General features: G+C 42.9%; 4 protein-coding genes across 7 annotated transcripts in view; all 4 read right to left on the reverse strand.

Annotated features, from left to right (window-relative positions):
• LOC139366188 (protocadherin gamma-C5-like) overlaps positions 1–20725 on the reverse strand; it is a 111608-nt gene that overhangs the window by 75268 nt on the left and 15615 nt on the right. The window lies entirely within an intron of this gene.
• LOC139365754 (protocadherin beta-16-like) lies at positions 6016–8799 on the reverse strand. The gene has a single exon (XM_071102838.1). The coding sequence runs from the start codon at positions 8434–8436 to the stop codon at positions 6016–6018; it is 2421 nt and encodes an 806-aa protein (XP_070958939.1). The 5' UTR covers positions 8437–8799.
• LOC139365755 (protocadherin beta-16-like) lies at positions 14478–16889 on the reverse strand. Its single transcript, XM_071102839.1, has one exon. It carries the CDS (start codon positions 16887–16889, stop codon positions 14478–14480), a length of 2412 nt encoding a protein of 803 aa, XP_070958940.1.
• On the reverse strand, positions 17570–20002 carry LOC139365756 (protocadherin gamma-A2-like). The gene has a single exon (XM_071102840.1). The coding sequence runs from the start codon at positions 19982–19984 to the stop codon at positions 17570–17572; it is 2415 nt and encodes an 804-aa protein (XP_070958941.1). The 5' UTR covers positions 19985–20002.

Raw genomic sequence — 20725 nt, forward strand, 5'->3', positions numbered from 1 at the left:
CTCTGAAAATGGAAAGTCCCCAGGTACGACACAGACTAGATTTTAAACAGATAAAATCGCCGATGCATTTAGACAGACACATGAAACATATAGTTTTATGGAAAAGATAATGACTCTAATTTAACAGACCTCTATTGGGGAGTCTGGTTCATCCAGGATGTTCTGTTCGTTCTGCATCCGCTGCATCGTCCCTGTAGAACTGTCCATTATCAGTACGTTCTGACTACAGGGTCTGGCGAACTGACAGTCACTCTTTCTGGAGTCAGTCGTCCTGCACACCTCGTAATTGTACACGTGCTGTAGAGTTCCTGTCCCCAAAGTGTCTGCGTAACGTGGTGGATAATACGGAATAACCGGGAGATTGGAATGATAGAGGATGCGGGACTGTCTCCATCTGTATATTTTCACTGATATAATAACCACTAAACACGTGATGAACATAAATTAGACTTTAGCCAAAGCCAAGAATAAGTGAAAAGGCAGGTTGTCATTGTACTCCTTGCCACGCGTAAAAGTCAGTGAACTCCGAGAGCACTTCAGGAAAGCTGTCCGCCAACGCTACGTTAACATTGACTGTAGCTGAACGAGAGGGCTGCCCGTTGTCCTCCACTACAAAAGTGAGCCTTTGTTTCACAGCATCTTTATCACTGACTTGGCGTATAGTTCTTATTTCCCCATTCTTTGAGTCCACTTCAAACAGCGCCCTGTCTCTCGTTTTCTGCAGTTCATATGAGAGCCAGGAATTCTGCCCAGAGTCCAGATCAACAGCCACCACTTTAGTCACATGACAGCCCACATCTGCTGAACGAGGCACCATTTCAGCCACCAGAGAGCTGCTAGTCTGGACTGGGTACAGAACCTGAGGCGCGTTGTCGTTCTGGTCCTGGATCATTATTTTCACCGTCACATTGCTACTGAGAGGAGGGGAGCCTCCATCATGCGCTTTTACGCTGAACTGGAAATATTTGATCTGCTCATAGTCAAAAGAGCGCACTGCATGGATGACTCCACTATCAGCACTAACGGACACATATGAGGAGACGGGCACTCCGTTAACCGAGGAGTCCTCCAGTATGTAAGAAACACGGGCATTCTGGTTCCAGTCAGCGTCTCTGGCTTTCACTGTGAATATAGAGAGGCCAGGTATGTTGTTTTCTATAATGTAGGCCTCATATGAGCTCCTCTCAAAGACAGACGCGTTGTCATTCACATCTGATATCTGTAAGGTGAGAGAGACGCTGCTGGAGAGCGAGGCTTAGTGTCCAAGTCACTGTGTCTTAATAGGCTGTAAAAAAAACATTTGATGTAGATTTAATAGTTACTGGGATATTTTCATTTATACCACAGTGTAACTGACTGTAACTATCAGAGTCAGGATCGTGGACGCTGAACATAGCTATAACCGTATTTTGAATTGAGTCCTCTGGTATTGAACTAGATTTCGAAAGTACACTGGTTACTTGAGCATTGTCATTGATATCGATAACATCAACTATTACCCTACTGGAATCTGATAGACCACCATTGTCTATTGCTTCGAAATCTATTTGGTAATGTTTGGCTTTTTCAAAGTCAACCTTGCAGACTAATATCACCTCTCCATTTGCATGTATATGAAACATGTCTGATACACTATCCATATTATTCGATATGGAATAAGACACTTGAGCATTTGAGCCTTTGTCTGCAATCGATGTATTAGTTGTCGTCAAATAGGTTCCTTTGGGGGAATTCTCTGTAATAGTTGCCTTAAAATCCGGTTGCTAAAAACCAGAGCATTGTTGTTTGCATCTAAAACAGTGACGTGTATCTGCCCAGTACCAAACAGCCGAGGCTCTCATCCATCTATAGAAGTTAAGACTAAAGACACCTGTTCCTCTCGATCTAAAGGTTTCTGTAAAAAAAAACATTTTTTTACACCCGTCGACCTGATTTTCGAGTTTCAAGACAAAATTGTCTGTGGGTTTCAGCGAGTAGCTTTGAAGACCATTTAAACCTGTCTGGATACCATGCTTTCTTACACTCGAATTTAGATGAAATCACAGCTGATTTCAAAAGGTTTCTCATTCATGTTAAAACTGGAAGCATTGTCATTGATATCTGTGATCTCTACAGTTATTCAAAACAACTCCACGGGGTTCTCCAGAACAGTGGCAACCCATCATTCAGTGAGCCCCATCAGTTTTTTCTTGGTTGCCTGTTTTGCATGTTATTTTGGCATTAACAATGTAAATAAATAAATAATTGAGTTAACAAAGCCACATACAAACATATTCTCTTTTTTGCTTTCGTGAGTAAGGCACCTCCAAAATGCAGGTCTTTCAGCCTAGCTCAGTGCTTTCTGTGGTGGTGGGACATGCCAGCGGAAAATACGGAGCGTAGGGGTTAGTAATGCTCTCTACCGGGAGAGTTGGAAAATGTAAGCCCCTTGAATGCTGCCATAGAGTTACATTAGAAGTTAAATACAAGAAGGCTCAAGGTCATTGGCCACAGATAAAATGACGTCAAATCACATATCTATCGTAGATTTGAAAGGACTGATCATGTCAACGTCATACTTTCAAAATCTTAGCTAGCAAGCTAAGAGTCATTATTATGAATCAAGTCGACAATCTACTGGCAAATCCTTTTCAATCGTTGTTATATGAAGATAAATTAGATAGAATAGATAAACATATCGGTGCTCTTTGGCCATTGGACATAAACATTACACAACAAGTTGGAAATCGCAAATTCAACAATGAGTGGTTTGGAATGAGTCAGTGGCTAACTGCAAGCGTGGAGTGGGTGTGTGGTCCAAGTATGGGTTTAAATGTGTCTCTTTTCCAAGCTTAAAAGGATAAACATTCAACATTGGCCATGCTGTCAATCCAGCATGACTTCTGCCGCGTTCAAAACAAGTGGAAACTAGGAACTGGGAAATATCCGACATCAGGTAGTTCAAGACAACTGGGAACTCGAAGAAAAATGATCTCCGATTGGGAAAATACGTTTTGAACGGTCATCCAATCTCTGAATTCCAAGTCGGGAACTGGGGCCTCTTTCTAGAGCTCCGATCTGAAGATCACTGACGTCATGATTCAAACTAGTTTTTTCAGAGTACCCAGTTGTCTTGAAAGCACCATAAATCCAAAGAATGCCAGACTTGATGATAAAGTTTGATAACAAAATTTGCCCACAAAGGACCGCCGAGCCACCTTCCTGTTCAAGTGAGCACAGCACAACAAGGTGAGTCCAAAAATGTTTTGAATGCTGTTGTATAAATAATGTAATATGCCAGGGAGATATGTATACTGTAGCTAAGAAAGTAATACTAAGTGTATGTTGTGTAGTAAGCTGTTAGCTGTTGGTGGTGCACATGTAGCCTATCGCCTGTTTTAGAGAAATGGTCATCATCGAATATTGTATTAGCTTTCATTGTCTACTTACATGCCCCCTTTATTTATCCTACGGTTCTGACTTGGAGTACAGGTAGAACACAGTACGAACGGCCCATGTTCTGAATTCTGTCGCTGTACATTTCCAAAGTGCATAACAAATAGTTAAATTGACTATGTCTGTCCTTGCTTGCTCATTAACGTCTTAATTGAAATTACAGATTGGCTCTTATCCGCTTGTCGTCCTCTTATGCCATAGTTTATACATCTCAATTGTCAGTAGAATCCACGTTTGTTTAAGCAAGTCCGACATATCAGCTATGTTTTTTCTAAAGGCAGTAAATGAGGCAGAATGAACTGTTTCGCTGCCAGACAAGGCTCCGCTGACAGCCAGGTGTAACAGCGGTAAGGATTCACTCCATGGTGCTGAAAAGAAAGCCCTGCTGTTGGGACAGCTTTACGTAGGCCCCAACAGATTGTAGGCCCCGTTTGTCACCGCTATAGTGCAAATAATGTATTGTTTAGTATTTTGTTGTGGGGTGGCTTTGCTGGCATGAGTCTAAAAAAATGTTGGGGAGTTTTCCCCACCAAGATACACATGCTCAAATCACCACTGCTCAACAACGATGTGTGAAGGCGTTATCTGTCCACAGAGCGCTTCACTGTCTAGTCTCTCTTTGATGAGGAGAACTCCTCTTTCTTTCTTTAACTCGATGTGTTCTACGCTGTCTCCAGTATGAATACGAGCTACGCCTGATTTATGTAGTTTACTATCTGAACCCAAATCCTGTGCTATGTTACGGATTAAAGAGCCTTTCGCCATTTCCTCTGGAATGGAGTAACTGACCTGCCCGTGCACTGAACTGAGAGAGAGGACCGAGATAAACAACAGTACTTGCCGTGTCATTGTTCTGTCCGACATTTTCTCTACAATATCAAACAACACACATATTGTTTACATACTCATCTCATTTGTACATACTGTACCCGATACCATCTACTGTATCTTGCCTATGCTGCTCTGTACCATCACTCATTCATATATCCTTATGTACATATTCTTTATCCCCTTACACTGTGTACAAGACAGTAGTTTTGGAATTGTTAGTTAGATTACTTGTTATTACTGCATTGTCGGAACTAGAAGCACAAGCATTTCGCTACACTCGCATTAACATCTGCTAACCATGTGTATGTGACAAATAAAATTTGATTTGATTTGATTTGATTTGACATATTATAATCCGCAAAGAACTCTGTATTATTCCATTAGTTTCCGCGCTAATAAAAAATATCGCTTTCTCAGCGCTTTCCCTCTCCAATATATCGAGATGATGGTGGAGGTACTACTGCAAATCTGCAACACAATGACCAACAGCGGCCCTCTGAGTTCAGGAGTGTAAAGTACACACAGAATATGCAAAGCACATACGCTCGCCAACCATGCGTAATATACGCATATCCAAAAACCAAATACGTATGCACTTTTATAAAGGCACGATGACAGTGACCATTTACTTTTATGTATGAGCTGTTATGCACAACACAGTAACTGGTGGTTATTGAGCATGAACTGTATGCTGGTTACAATTAGGCCATTATGCACTATCACTGAATTCGCAATACTGGCATGATCACAACGGAAAGCTGTCAGAGTGTTGAACTAATCAAATCCATAGGAAACACAGCTCAGACATTCTAGAGTGAAGCCCACTGCTCAATATTTGAAATATAACCACAGGGCAACAGAACCATAGTAACATTTGCTTGTGAAATCATTGAAGTGTTTTTTTTTTCTTTTTGTGAATGAATCATTTGTCTTATATATTTATTACAATGAGATTTCTCAAGTAAGCCCACGCCTTCCAATCTGAGTTCTGGATAAACGTTGTGATCATTACCAAAGCTAAGATGAGTTTTCACTAGTGTAGTTAGGCCACTGGGAAAAGCTTTGATCACATAAATAAACTCTCTGAAAGGTACTAGAAAGTCTTTCATTGTCATAAACTGTTCATATGTGAGAATATTGCCCTTGTTGTTGAAAACATCAAGGACAAAGTCCATATTCCTCTCATGCCAGCTGGGGTAGAATAATGACTTATTCTTTACAGTCATGTCTGAATTATTCCACAAAGGAGCTTTATGTGGGGAAAAATTGTGCAGGAAACATATTTTCCAGGCCACTAAAGATTGTTGGTGAAACCTAGCCAATTTAGCAGGTACTCTTTCAGGAATATAATTACATTTCAGTAAAATTTGAAGCCCTCCCAACTTATCACATGATTTGGAATGAAATACCATATTGAATCAGTATTGATCAAACATCTTTTCAACCAGTTTATCTTGAAAGTGTTATTTATGTCAACAAAATCCAACTCTTCTAGGACTTTTTTAGGCTGTGAGACTTATTTTTCCAGATGAAGTCAAGAAAGGTCTTATTGATCTCTTTACAAGTAGCAGGATTTACACATAACGATAATGAGGGGTACACAAAACGAGACAGTCCCTCTGCCTTGGACAGAAGTACTCTCCCAAGTATAGAAAGATCTCTTTGCAGCCAATTATTGAATACATGTTTGAAATCATTGAAGTGTAAGGTTATGAAATGAGAATCAGTGACATCCTTCATATTCTGAGGTTATGAGAGCCAGTTGATCATGCTCACCTGGTTAGCCTCATTATCATTGATCAGTGTGTCCCTCTGCGCGTGGGGGAGAGTCTGAGTTCCGTCCAGACTAATGATGCTCTGACTGCAAGGTCTGACGTATTTCATATCACTCTTTCTGGAGTCAGTAGTTCCACATACCTCGTAATTATATACGTGTCTCAGTGTCCCAGTGCCACCTACGTCTGCGTAAAGGGGCGGGTAATACGGAATAACTGGGAGATTCCCGTTGGATTTGTAAAACATGCGCTCACGTCTCCATCTGTAGCATTTCACTGACATGATGGCTATGATGGACACAATAAAGAAAAAAGAGACTACAGCCAGAGCCAAGACTAAGTACAAAGTCAGGTTGTCATTGTACTCCTTGTCGTGCGTAAAGTCAGTGAACTCCGAGAGCACTTCAGGGAAACTGTCCGCCACCGCCACGTTAACATTGACTGTAGCTGAACGAGAGGGCTGCCCGTTGTCCTCCACTACAACAGTGAGCCTTTGTTTCACAACATCTTTATCAGTGACTTGGCGTATGGTTCTTATTTCTCCATTCTGTAAACCCACTTCAAACAGCGCCCTGTCTGTCGCTTTCTGCAGTTTATACGAGAGCCAGGCATTCTGTCCAGAGTCCACATCAACAGCCACCACTTTAGTCACAAGATAGCCCACATCTGCTGAACGAGGCACCATTTCAGCCACCAGAGAGCTGCTAGTCTGGACTGGGTACAGAACCTGAGGTGCGTTGTCATTCTGGTCCTGGATCAGTATTTTCACAGTCACATTGCTACTGAGTGGAGGGGAGCCTCCATCCTGCGCTTTTACGCGGAACTGGAAATCCTTGATCTGCTCGTAGTCAAAAGAGCGCACTGCATGGATGACTCCACTATCAGCACTAACGGACACATATGAGGAAACGGGCACTCCGTTAACCGAGGAGTCCTCCAGTATGTAAGAAACACGGGCATTCTGGTTCCAGTCAACGTCACTGGCTTTCACTGTGAAGATAGAGAGGCCCGGTGTGTTGTTTTCTATAATGTAGGCCTCATATGAGCTCCTCTCAAAAACAGGCGCGTTGTCATTCACATCTGATATCTGTAAGGTGAGAGTGACGCTGCTGGAGAGCGAGGGCACGCCCTCATCAGAGCACGTCACACTGATGTTATACTCAGAGGCTCTCTCTCGGTTCAAGTCGCTATCCGTTACTAGACTGTAAAAGGCGTTAGATGTTGATTTAATAGTGAATGGGACGTTCTCATTTATGCCACAGTGAACTTTACCATTACTTTCTGCATCAGGGTCGTTCACGCTCATCATAGCTATTACTGTGTTCGGACGGGAATCCTCTGGTATTGAACTTGATTTGGAAATCAAATTGATAACAGGACTATTATCATTCATGTCACTAACATCTATAATTATTTTACTTGAGTCTGAAAGACCTCCCTGATCTTTTGCCTCAATAAATATTTGATAATGTTTTTGTTTTTCATAATCTATATGACCAATCAATTTCAATTCGCCGCTGTCATGGTCTAACTCAAACAAATCCGATACACCGGCGGTGCCACTTGATGAAGAGTAGGTAACAAGACTATTAGACCACTTGTCCGCATCAGATGCACTGACAGTAGTTAACACGGCTCCTTTAGGAGAATTCTCCACAACCGTGGCTTTGTAAATCTCCTGGGTAAAAACCGGAGCATTGTCATTCGCGTCTTGTACTGTGACATGGATTTGCAGCGTCCCAGTCATCTTAGGCTCGCCTCCATCCATTGCTGTTAGCACTAATTTAATATTTTCTTGTTCCTCTCGATCTATTGGCTTCTGTAAAACCATCTCTACCTTTTTACTACCGTCTGGCTGGTTTTTCAGTTGTAATTTAAAATGATCAGTGGGTTTAAGGGCGTAGGTTTGAAGACCGTTAACACCAACATCAGAATCCACTGCCCTCTCCAGCATAAATCTGGCTCCGGTACCTGCAATTTCACTAATCTCAAATTTCATTTCACTTTTTCCAAAACTGGGAGCGTTATCGTTTATATCTGTGATCTCAATCGTTATTGTATATAATTCCATTGGATTCTCTAAAATCATTTGAAAATCAAGGGCGCAAGGCGTCGTCTGTCCGCAGAGAGCTTCACGGTCTATTTTCTCTCTGATAAGGAGAACTCCCCTTTCTTTATTCAACTCGATGTATTCTGCGCTGTCTCCAGTATAAATACGAGCTTTACCTGATTTCAATCTTTTTATATCTAAACCCAAATCCTGCGCTATGTTACCGACTAAAGAGCCTGTCGCCATTTCCTCTGGAATGGAGTAACTGACCTGCCCGTGCACTGAACTGAGAGAGAGGACTGAGATAAACAACAGTACTTGCCGTGTCATTGTTCTGTCCGACATTTTCCCTTCACCATGAAACCACAAGCAGGTTATAATCCGTAAAACAGACTGCAATATTCCATTCGTTTTCCAGTTGAAAACATCAAAGGTAATTGACAAAGAAATGCACAATTCTGGAACAAAAGAATCTCAGGCTGCTGTCTCCGTGCTTAGTGTTCTCTATAACCCGGACTGTGCGCTCTGCGTGGGGCTCTTTCTCTCTCTAACATATCGAGATGACGGGGGGGAGGTACTGCTGCAAATCTGCTCTAAAACTGCAACACACTGACCAACAGCGGCCCTCTGAGTTCAATGCAATGAACTACACAAAATGAATTCAAGAAAATGTAGAGGTATTTCCAGTCAACAATGGCAATTTCAAGTTTAAATTAGCCCACTGACAGAAAATATCAAACAGTACACGACCTTAATTCTCATCACTGTCAATTGAAATCGACTGCCATATATACTCTGAAATGCTTCAGCTTTCTATTAAGTTAAAGTAACATCAAATCAAATCAAATCAAATCAAATCAAATCAAATTTTATTTGTCACATACACATGGTTAGCAGATGTTAATGCGAGTGTAGCGAAATGCTTGTGCTTCTAGTTCCGACAATGCAGTAATAACAAGTAATCTAACTAACAATTCCAAAACTACTGTCTTGTACACAGTGTGAGGGGATAAAGAATATGTACATAAGGATATATGAATGAGTGATGGTACAGAGCAGCATAGGCAAGATACAGTAGATGGTATCGGGTACAGTATGTACAAATGAGATGAGTATGTAAACAAAGTGGCATAGTATAGTATAAAGTGGCTAGTGATACATGTATTACATAAGGATACCGTCGATGATATAGAGCATATCCTATGGCAAGCAAATTACATGAAATATTAAACAAGAAGCTAATGCAGAATCTAAAATAAATGATAACACACTACATCAGAGGAGTATGATGAGATGAATGTGAGTGAGGTAGGGCGATTGAATGTTACCACGGAGTCAAACAGCAACACGTCTTCACTTGAATCATGTCACCAACATAACACACTGCAAGTACATAGGCCTATCAGTCGTTGCTCAAAATAGATTTAAATAGTTCTAGACAAGCGGGAAAATATTGACACACTCGTGTAGATGTGAATTATGCAGTGGGAACCTTCTCTGACTTTAGTTCTACATCACACTTTGACGTTTGAATGAAAATCTCACTGGAGCGCAATGAAAGAAAAGCGGCGCTGTCCACAGCCCTGGTGCTGAGAAGGACACGAGTAGGCGATCTGAAAATGCAACCGGCATATGACGAATTTCAGACCATCGAAAAGGCTGTTACCAAGAACACTTGAGTAAATGGTACAAATAATTTTAATTAACACCAACCTCTAGTGGGGAGTCTGGTTCATCCAGGATGTTCTTCTCGTTCTGCATCCGCTGCATCGTCCCTGTAGAACTGGGGTCCATTATCAGTACGTTCTGACTACAGGGTCTGGCGAACTGACAGTCACTCTTTCTGGAGTCAGTCGTCCTGCACACCTCGTAATTGTACACGTGCTGTAGAGTTCCAGTCCCCAAAGTGTCTGCGTAACGTGGTGGATAATACGGAATAACCGGGAGATTGGAATGATAGAGGACACGAGACTGTCTCCATCTGTATATTTTCACTGATATAATAACCACTAAACACGTGATGAACAGAAATGAGACTACAGCCAAAGCCAAGACTAAGTAAAAAGTCAGGTTGTCATTGTACTCCTTGTCGTGCGTAAAGTCAGTGAACTCCGAGAGCACTTCAGGGAAGCTGTCCGCCACCGCCACGTTAACATTGACTATAGCTGAACGAGAGGGCTGCCCGTTGTCCTCCACTACAACAGCGAGCCTTTGTTTCACAGCATCTTTGTCATTGACTTGGCGTATAGTTCTTATTTCCCCATTCTGTAAGCCCACTTCAAACAGCGCTCGGTCTGTCACTTTCTGTAGTTTGTACGAGAGCCAAGCATTCTGTCCAGAGTCCAGATCAACAGCCACCACTTTAGTCACAAGATAGCCAACATCTGCTGAACGAGGCACCATTTCAGCCACCAGAGAGCTGCTAGTCTGGACTGGGTAAAGAACCTGAGGCGCGTTGTCATTCTGGTCCTGGATCATTATTTTCACAGTCACATTGCTACTGAGTGGAGGGGAGCCTCCATCCTGCGCTTTTACGCGGAACTGGAAGTCCTTGATGTGCTCGTAGTCAAAAGAGCGCACTGCATGGATGACTCCACTATCAGCACTAACGGACACATATGAGGAAACGGGCACTCCGTTAGCCGAGGAGTCCTCCAGTATGTAAGAAACACGGGCATTTTGGTTCCAGTCAACGTCTCTAGCTTTCACTGTGAATATAGAGAGGCCCGGTGTGTTGTTTTCTATAATGTAGGCCTCATATGAGCTCCTCTCAAAGACAGGCGCGTTGTCATTCACATCTGATATCTGTAAGGTGAGAGTGACGCTGCTGGAGAGCGAGGGCACGCCCTCATCAGAGCACGTCACACTGATGTTATACTCAGAGACTCTCTCTCGGTCCAAGTCACTGTCAGTCACAAGGCTATAGAATCTATTAGATGTAGATTTAATGGTGAAGGGAATATTTTCATTTATCCCACAGTTTACCTGACCGTTGTGGTCAGAGTCCGGATCGTTAACGTTGATCATAGCTATAACCATATTTGGGCTTGAGTCCTCAGCTATTTACCTAGACTTTGACATTATATTAATAACGGGACTGTTGTCGTTGACGTCAATAATATCGATGATTATTTTACTCGAATCGGATAGTCCTCCCTCATCCATTGCCTCAATAAACATTTGATAATGTTTAGCTTTTTCATAATCGATTTGACCAATGAGTCTAAGTTCACCACTGTCGCTGTCTAACTCAAACAGATCAGTACTGCTGGACAAAGAATAGCTAACGAGACTATTTGATCCTTTATCCGCGTCAGATGCGCTGACTTTTGCCATCAAGGTTCCTTTCGGAGAATTTTCAACAACGGTTGCTTTGTATATCTCCTGCGTAAAAATCGGGGCATTGTCGTTCGCATCTAATACAATGACGTGTATCTGCACTGTTCCAGACAACTGAGGCTCACCTCCATCAAGGGCGGTTAAGACTAAAGATATCTGCTCCTGTTTCTCTCGATCTAAAGGTTTCTGTAAAACCATCTCTACTTTTTTACTCCCGTCAGGTTGATTTTTTAGTTTTAACTGAAAATTAGCAGTGGGTTTAAGGATGTAGGTCTGGAGACCGTTAACGTCAACGTCAGGATCCATCGCCCTCTCCAGCATAAACGTAGAGCCAGTAACAGCGGTTTCACTAATTTCAAAACGTCTCTCGTTCTTTTTAAAACTAGGAGAATTATCGTTTACATCTGTAATCTCAACAGTTACTCGAAAGAATTCCATGGGATTTTCTAAAATAATTTGAAAATGCAGTGCGCAAGGCGTCGTCTGTCCACAGAGCGCTTCACGGTCTATTCTCTCTCTGATAAGGAGAACTCCCCTTTCTTTATTCAACTCGATGTATTCTGCGCTGTCTCCAGTATAAATACGAGCTTTACCTGATTTCAGTCTTTTGATATCTAAACCCAAATCCTGCGCTATGTTACCGATTAAAGAGCCTGTCGCCATTTCCTCCGGAATGGAGTAACTGACCTGCCCGTGCACTGAACTGAGAGAGAGAACTGAGATAAACCACAGTACTTGCCGTGTCATTGTTCTGTCCGATATTTTCACTTCACCATGAAACAACAAGCAGGTTATAAATCCGTAAAGAAGTCAGTAATATTGCATTCGTTTCTAGTTCAAAACATCAAAGGTAAACGACTCAACAATGAAACATTTTGGAACAAGAGAATGGCAGCTCTGTATCTTGGTATTAGTGTTCTCTGTAAACCGGACTGTGCGCTCTGTGTGCCGCTCTGTCTCTGTCTAATATATCGAGATGATGGGGGAAGTACTGCGACACATTTGCTATGAAGCTGCAACACACTAACCAACAGCGTCCCTATGAGTTCAACCCACTGAACTACAGATATACTGAAAAAAAAAATATTCGAACACACTTGAGAAAGTTTGAGTCTCCAAACTATAAAACACAGTACAACTATGCTAACAACACAAACAGGCCAATGTATTAATGATAAATGAAAACCAATATGTCATTGAGATGTGAACAAACAAGGTCTAAAGATAATACACGTTGAGTGAAACTGCTACTTTAGAAAACTGCAGGCTCACTGATTGAAATACAGATTATTTGCAAACCACCGCTGTCCAACCCCGTGGTGCTGAAATGACCACATATTAGTGGAATATGGAGCATTTACGACCATGGAAACTTGCCAGGTACACAGACTTGATTTCAAACAGATAAAATCACCGATAGCCTACATTAGACATACACTGCTCAAAAAAATAAAGGGAACACTTAAACAACACAATTTAACTCCAAGTCAATCACACTTCTGTGAAATCAAACTGTCCACTTAGGAAGCAACACTGATTGACAATAAATTTCACATGCTGTTGTGCAAATGGAATAGACAACAGGTGGAAATTATAGGCAATTAGCAAGACACCCCCAATAAAGGAGTGGTTCTGCAGGTGGGGACCACAGACCACTTCTCAGTTCCTATGCTTCCTGGCTGATGTTTTGGTCACTTTTGAATGCTGGCAGTGCTTTCACTCTAGTGGTAGCATGAGACGGAGTCTACAACCCACACAAGTGGCTCAGGTAGTGCAGCTCATCCAGGATGGAACATCAATGCGAGATGTGGCAAGAAGGTTTGCTGTGTCTGTCAGCGTAGTGTCCAGAGCATGGAGGCGCTACCAGGAGACAGGCCAGTACATCAGGAGACGTGGAGGAGGCCGTAGGAGGGCAACAACCCAGCAGCAGGACCGCTACCTCCGCCTTTGTGCAAGGAGGAGCACTGCCAGAGCCCTGCAAAATGACCTCCAGCAGGCCACAAATGTGCATGTGTCTGTTCAAACGGTCAGAAATAGACTCCATGAGGGTGGTATGAGGGCCCGATGTCCACAGGTGGAAGTTGTGCTTACATCCCAACACCGTGCAGGATGTTTGGCATTTGCCAGAGAACACCAAGATTGGCAAATTCGCCACTGGCGCCCTGTGCTCTTCACAGATGAAAGCAGGTTCACACTGAGCACATGTGACAGACGTGACAGAGTCTGGAGACGCCGTGGAAAACGTTTTCTGCTGCCTGCAACATCCTCCAGCATGACCGGTTTGGCGGTGGGTCAGTCATGGTGTGGGGTGGCATTTCTTTGGGGGGCCGCACAGCCCTTCATGTGCTCGCCAGAGGTAGCCTGACTGTCATTAGGTACCGAGATGAGATCCTCAGACCCCTTGTGAGACCATATGCTGGTGCGGTTGGCCCTGGGTTCCTCCTAATGCAAGACAATGCTAGACCTCATGTGGCTGGAGTGTGTCAGCAGTTCCTGCAAGAGGAAGGCATTGATGCTATGGACTGGCCCGCCTGTTCCCCAGACCTGAATCCAATTGAGCACATCTGGAACATCATGTCTCGCTCCATCCACCAACGCCACGTTGCACCACAGACTGTCCAGGAGTTGGCGGATGCTTTAGTCCAGGTCTGGGAGGAGATCCCTCAGGAGACCATCCGCCACCTCATCAGGAGCATGCCCAGGCGTTGTAGGGAGGTCATACAGGCATGTGGAGGCCACACACACTACTGAGCCTCATTTTGACTTGTTTTAAGGACATCACATCAAAGTTGGATCAGCCTGTAGTGTGGTTTTCCACTTTAATTTTGAGTGTGACACCAAATCCACACCTCCATGGGTTGATAAATTTGATTTCCATTGATAATTTTTGTGTGATTTTGTTGTCAGCACATTCAACTATGCAAAGAAAAAAGTATTTAATAAGAATATTTTATTCATTCAGATCTAGGGTGTGTTATTTTAGTGTTCCTTTTATTTTTTTGAGCAGTGTATATGAAACATACAGTTTCAGGGAAAATAAAAATTATTTAAATATAACAGACCTCTATTGGGGAGTCTGGTTCATCCAGGATGTTCTGTTCTCTCTGCATCCGCTGCATCGTCCCTGTAGAACTGGGGTCCATTATCAGTACGTTCTGACTACAGGGTCTGGCGAACTGACAGTCACTCTTTCTGGAGTCAGTCGTCCTGCACACCTCGTAATTGTACACGTGCTGTAGAGTTCCTGTCCCCAAAGTGTCTGCGTAACGCGGTGGATAATACGGAATAACCGGGAGATTGGAATGATAGAGAATGCGAGACTGTCGCCATCTGTATATTTTCACTGACATAATAACCACTAAACATGTGATGAACAGAAATGAGACTACAGCCAAAGCCAAGACTAAGTAAAAAGTCAGGTTGTCATTGTACTCCTTGTCGTGTGTAAAGTCAGTGAACTCCGAGAGCACTTCAGGGAAGCTGTCCGCTACTGCCACGTTAACATTGACTGTGGCTGAACGAGAGGGCTGCCCGTTGTCCTCCACTACAACAGTGAGCCTTTGTTTCACAACATCTTTATCGTTGACTTGGCGTATAGTTCTTATTTCCCCATTCTGTAAGCCCACTTCAAACAGCGCCCTGTCTGTCGCTTTCTGCAGTTTATACGAGAGCCAAGCATTCTGTCCAGAGTCCACATCAACAGCCACCACTTTAGTGACAAGATAGCCCACATCTGCTGAACGAGGCACCATTTCAGCCACCAGAGAGCTGCTAGTCTGGACTGGGTACAGAACCTGAGGCGCGTTGTCATTCTGGTCCTGGATCATTATTTTCACAGTCACATTGCTACTGAGAGGAGGGGAGCCTCCATCCTGCGCTTTTAGACGGAACTGGAAATCCTTGATCTGCTCGTAATCAAAAGAGCGCACTGCATGGATGACTCCACTGTCAGCACTAACGGACACATATGAGGAAACGGGCACTCCGTTAACCGAGGAGTCCTCCAGTATGTAAGAAACACGGGCATTCTGGTTCCAGTCAGCGTCTCTGGCTTTCACTGTGAATATAGAGAGGCCCGGTGTGTTGTTTTCTATAATGTAGGCCTCATATGAGCTCCTCTCAAAGACAGGCGCGTTGTCATTCACATCTGATATCTGTAAGGTGAGAGTGACGCTGCTGGAGAGCGAGGGCACGCCCTCATCAGAGCACGTCACACTGATGTTATACTCAGAGGCCCTCTCTCGGTCCAAGTCGCTATCCGTTACTAGACTGTAAAAGGCGTTAGATGTTGATTTAATAGTGAATGGGACGTTCTCATTTATGCCACAGTGAACTTTACCATTATTTTCTGAATCAGGGTCGTTCACGCTCATCATAGCTATTACTGTGTACAGACGGGAATCCTCTGGTATTGAACCGGACTTGGAAATCAAATTAATAAGAGCACTATTGTCATTCACGTCAATAACATCAATTATTATTTTACTTGAGTCTGAAAGGCCTCCATTGTCTATTGCTTCTATATCAATCTGATAATTTCTGGCTTTTTCATAATCAATTGGGCCATCTAATATCAAATCCCCATCTGCATTCATATGAAACAATTCTGAACCACTGTCCATACTATTCGAAATTAGATAGGACACTTCACCATTTGTGCCTTTGTCTGCATCAGAAGCACTAACTGTAGTGACAACCGTTCCTTTTTGTGAATTCTCTGTTATTGTTGCCGTATAAATTGTTTTGGTAAAAACCGGCGCATTGTCGTTTGCATCTAACACGGTTACGTGTATCTGCATCGTCCCAGACATTTGAGGCTTGCCTCCATCCAAAGCAGTTAACAACAGCGACATATGCTCATGTTTCTCTCTATCTAAAGGTTTCTGTAAAACCATCTCTACCTTTTTACTTCCGTCGGCCTGACTATGTAATTTCAGAATAAAATTGTCTGTGGGTTTCAGCGAGTAGGTTTGGAGACTGTTTAAACCAATGTCTGGATCTACTGCTTTCTCTAACACAAATTTAGAGCCTATCACCGCCGACTCACTGATTTCCACTCTTCTCTCAGCCTTTTTAAAACTGGGAGCATTATCGTTTATATCTGTGATCTCAACAGTTACCGGGTACAATTCCATCGGGTTTTCAAGAGAAATCTGAAAATCCAGTGCACAAGGTGTAGTCTGTCCGCAGAGCGCTTCACGGTCTATTCTCTCTTTGATAAGGAGAACTCCCCTTTCTTTATTCAACTCGATGTATTCTGCACTGTCTCCAGTATAAATACGAGCTTTACCTGATTTCAGTCTTTTGATATCTAAACCCAAATCCTGCGCGATGTTACCGACTAAAGAGCCTTTCGCCATTTCCTCTGGGATGGAGTAACTGACCTGCCCCTTCACTGAACTGAGAGAGAGAACCGAGATAAACAACAGTACTTGCCGTGTCATTGTTCTGTCCGACATTTTCTCTGCGATATCAAACAACACAAACGTTATAATCCGTATAGAAGTCTGTAATATTCCACTGGTTTCCAGTGCAAAACGTAAAAAAATGGTCCCAAAATCCACCAAGGTTGAACAAAAGAATCGCAGTCCTGAGTCACCGTGTTAGTGTTCCCTCCAACCCGGACTGCGTGCCCTGTGCGGGTCTTTCTCTCTCTAATATATCGAGATGATGGGGGAGGTACTGCTGCAAATCTGCTCTAAAATTGTAACACACTGACCAACAGCGTCCCTCTGAGTTCAATGCACTAAACTACATGAAATAAAAACAGTACAACATACTTAAGGTTTCAGTTTACAAACGAAAAACTACCGTATTGTTCTTATATCAACAACTAAGCCAATGTAAATATGACAAAACAAAGTCAGTGAGATATTAACAAACAGGGTCTAGTAAAATACACGTTGCATGAAAATATTCTACAATAGGAAACTATTTGCTAAGCATTGAAATAAACGCTATTTGCCAAGAGCCGCTGTCCATGACCATGGTGCTGAAATGGCCCCACATGTAGAAGGAAGAGCATTTCTGACCGTGGAAAGTCCCCAGGTACGAAACAGACTAGATTTTAAACAGATAAAATCGCCGATGCATTTAGACAGACACATGAAACATATAGTTTTATGGAAAAGATAATGACTCAAATATAACAGACCTCTATTGGGGAGTCTGGTTCATCCAGGATGTTCTGTTCGTTCTGAATCCGCTGCATCGTCCCTGTAGAACTGGGGTCCATTATCAGTACGTTCTGACTACAGGGTCTGGCGAACTGACAGTCACTCTTTCTGGAGTCAGTCGTCCTGCACACCTCGTAATTGTACACGTGCTGTAGAGTTCCTGTCCCCAAAGTGTCAGCGTAACGCGGTGGATAATACGGAATAACCGGGAGATTGGAATGATAGAGGATGCGAGACTGTCTCCATCTGTATATTTTCACTGATATGATAACCACTAAACACGTAATAAACATAAATGAGACTACAGCCAAAGCCAAGACTAAGTAAAAAGTAAGGTTGTCATTGTACTCCTTTTCGTGCGTAAAGTCAGTGAACTCCGAGAGCACTTCAGGGAAGCTGTCCGCCACCGCCACGTTAACATTGACTGTAGCTGAACGAGAGGGCTGCCCGTTGTCCTCCACTACAACAGTGAGCCTTTGTTTCACAGCATCTTTATCATTGACTTGGCGTACAGTTCTTATTTCCCCATTCTGCAAGCCCACTTCAAATAGCGCCCTGTCTGTCGCTTTCTGCAGTTTATAAGAGAGCCAAGCATTCTGTCCAGAGTCCACATCAACAGCCACCACTTTAGTAACAAGATAGCCCACATCTGCTGAACGAGGCACAATTTCAGCCACCAGAGAGCTGCTAGTCTGGACTGGGTACAGAACCTGAGGCGCGTTGTCATTCTGGTCCTGGATCATTATTTTCACAGTCACATTGCTACTGAGAGGAGGGGAGCCTCCATCCTGGGCTTTTACGCGGAACTGGAAATCCTTGATGTGCTCGTAGTCAAAAGAGCGCACTGCATGGATGACTCCACTATCAGCACTAACGGACACATATGAGGAGATGGGCACTCCGTTAACCGAGGAGTCCTCCAGTATGTAAGAAACACGGGCGTTCTGGTTCCAGTCAGCGTCTCTGGCTTTCACTGTGAATATAGAGAGGCCCGGTGTGTTGTTTTCTATAATGTAGGCCTCATATGAGCTCCTCTCAAAGACAGGCGCGTTGTCATTCACATCTGATATCTGTAAGGTGAGAGTGACGCTGCTGGAGAGCGAGGGCACGCCCTCATCAGAGCACGTCACACTGATGTTATACTCAGAGGCTCTCTCTCGGTCCAAGTCGCTGTCAGTTACTAAGCTATAGAAATGATTCGACGTTGATTTAATTGTAAATGGAATGTTTTCATTTATGGAACACTCTACTTTACCATTATCACCCGAGTCTGAGTCTTGAACATTGATAATTGTTACAACTGTGCCAGACACAGAATCTTCGAATATTGCATTTGTCTTAGACATAATATTAATGATTGGTTTGTTATCATTTAAATCAGAAACATCGACGATTACTTTGCAAGAATCTATGAGTCCTCCGGCGTCTCTTGCTTGAATGTCAATTTGATATTTTTTCATTCTTTCGTAATCAATATTTCCTAATAGACTCACTACACCGTCATCATCATCAACTTCAAATAATTCAGCACCGCCTTCGACGATGTTTGACATAGAATATGTCACTTTTCCGTATGAGTCTTGATCAGCATCAGTCGCGCTTACTGTAGCCACAATGGTGCCTTTAGGCGCGTTCTCGGTTACACTGGCCTTGTAAACGGCTTGGGAACAGACAGGTGCATTATCATTGGCGTCTAGTACAGTGATGATTATCCGCATTGTTCCTGATAGCTGAGGCTCTCCTCCATCTACTGCTGTCAAAATCAGCGATATCTGCTCCTGTTTCTCTCGGTCTAGAGGCGTCTGCAAGACCATTTCCACATTTTTACCACCGTCAGGTAAAATGTGTGATTTTAATATGAAATTATCGGTTGGTTTTAGGGTGTAGCTCTGCAGGTCATTCACACCAACGTCATTATCAACTGCTCTATCCAAAACGAACCTAGCTCCGGGCTGTGATGACTCACTTATTTCGAATTCCATTTCATTATTTTTGAAACCCGGTGAATTATCATTGATGTCTGTGATCTCAATCGTTAAGCTGTAAAATTCCAATGGGTTTTCAAGTAGAATTTGATGGTGTAAAGCGCATGGCGTCGTCTCTCCACACAACGCTTCACGGTCTATTCTTTCCTTGATAAAGAGCACTCCCCTTTCTGTATTCAACTCGATGTATTCTGCACTGTCTCCAGTATAAATACGAGCTTTACCCGATTTCAGTCTTTTGATATCTAAACCCAAATCCTGCGCTATGTTACCGATTAAAGAGCCTTTCGCCATTTCCTCTGGAATGGAGTAACTGACCTGCCCGTGCACTGAACTGAGAGAGAGGACCGAGATAAACAACAGTACTTGCCGTATCATTGTTCTGTTCGACATATCCTTTTCACAATTAAACCATAAACACCATATAATCCATTAAACAATTTGCAGTGTTCCGTTAAAAGTAAGTTCAGAAAATAGCACAATTCTCTGCCAATAATCCGTCTCTCTGGAACAAAATAATCCAATATCGGAGTCTCCGTGCTCGGTGTTCTCTGTAACCGGACTGGGCGCTCTGCGTGCGGCTCTCTCTTTCTCTTAATATATCGAGATGATGGGGGAAGTACTGCTGCAAATCTGCTCTAAAACTGCAACACACTAACCAACAGCGTCCCTCTGAGTTCAATCCACTGAACTACAGATTACTTTAAAACAATAAACGAATCGAAACATATTGTATATGAGAAGGTTTGAGTATCCGTAGAATAGAATACAGAATACTATTAGGTGAAATCAACACATATAGGCCAATGCATGATGACAAATGTAAACCAATATGTCAGGGGGATATGGGCAAATAATGTATAACGAAAAGCACGTTGCGTGAAACTAGACTACTGTGGGAGACAACAAGCCCCCCTTTGAAATTCACACTCTTTGCAAAGCAACTCTGTCCATGATAGTGGTTCTGAAATGGCCACATATCAGTGGAATGAAGAGCATTTCTGACAGACTCGATACAAAATAAAATGTAAACATAGGATACAGATGAAAAAATATAGTTTTACGGAAAATCTAATGACTAAAACATAACAGATTTATATTGGGGAATCGTGCGCGGAACTGGAAATCCTTGAT

This window comes from Oncorhynchus clarkii, chromosome 14, assembly GCF_045791955.1.
Source record: "Oncorhynchus clarkii lewisi isolate Uvic-CL-2024 chromosome 14, UVic_Ocla_1.0, whole genome shotgun sequence".
Taxonomy (NCBI): Eukaryota; Metazoa; Chordata; class Actinopteri; order Salmoniformes; family Salmonidae; genus Oncorhynchus; species Oncorhynchus clarkii.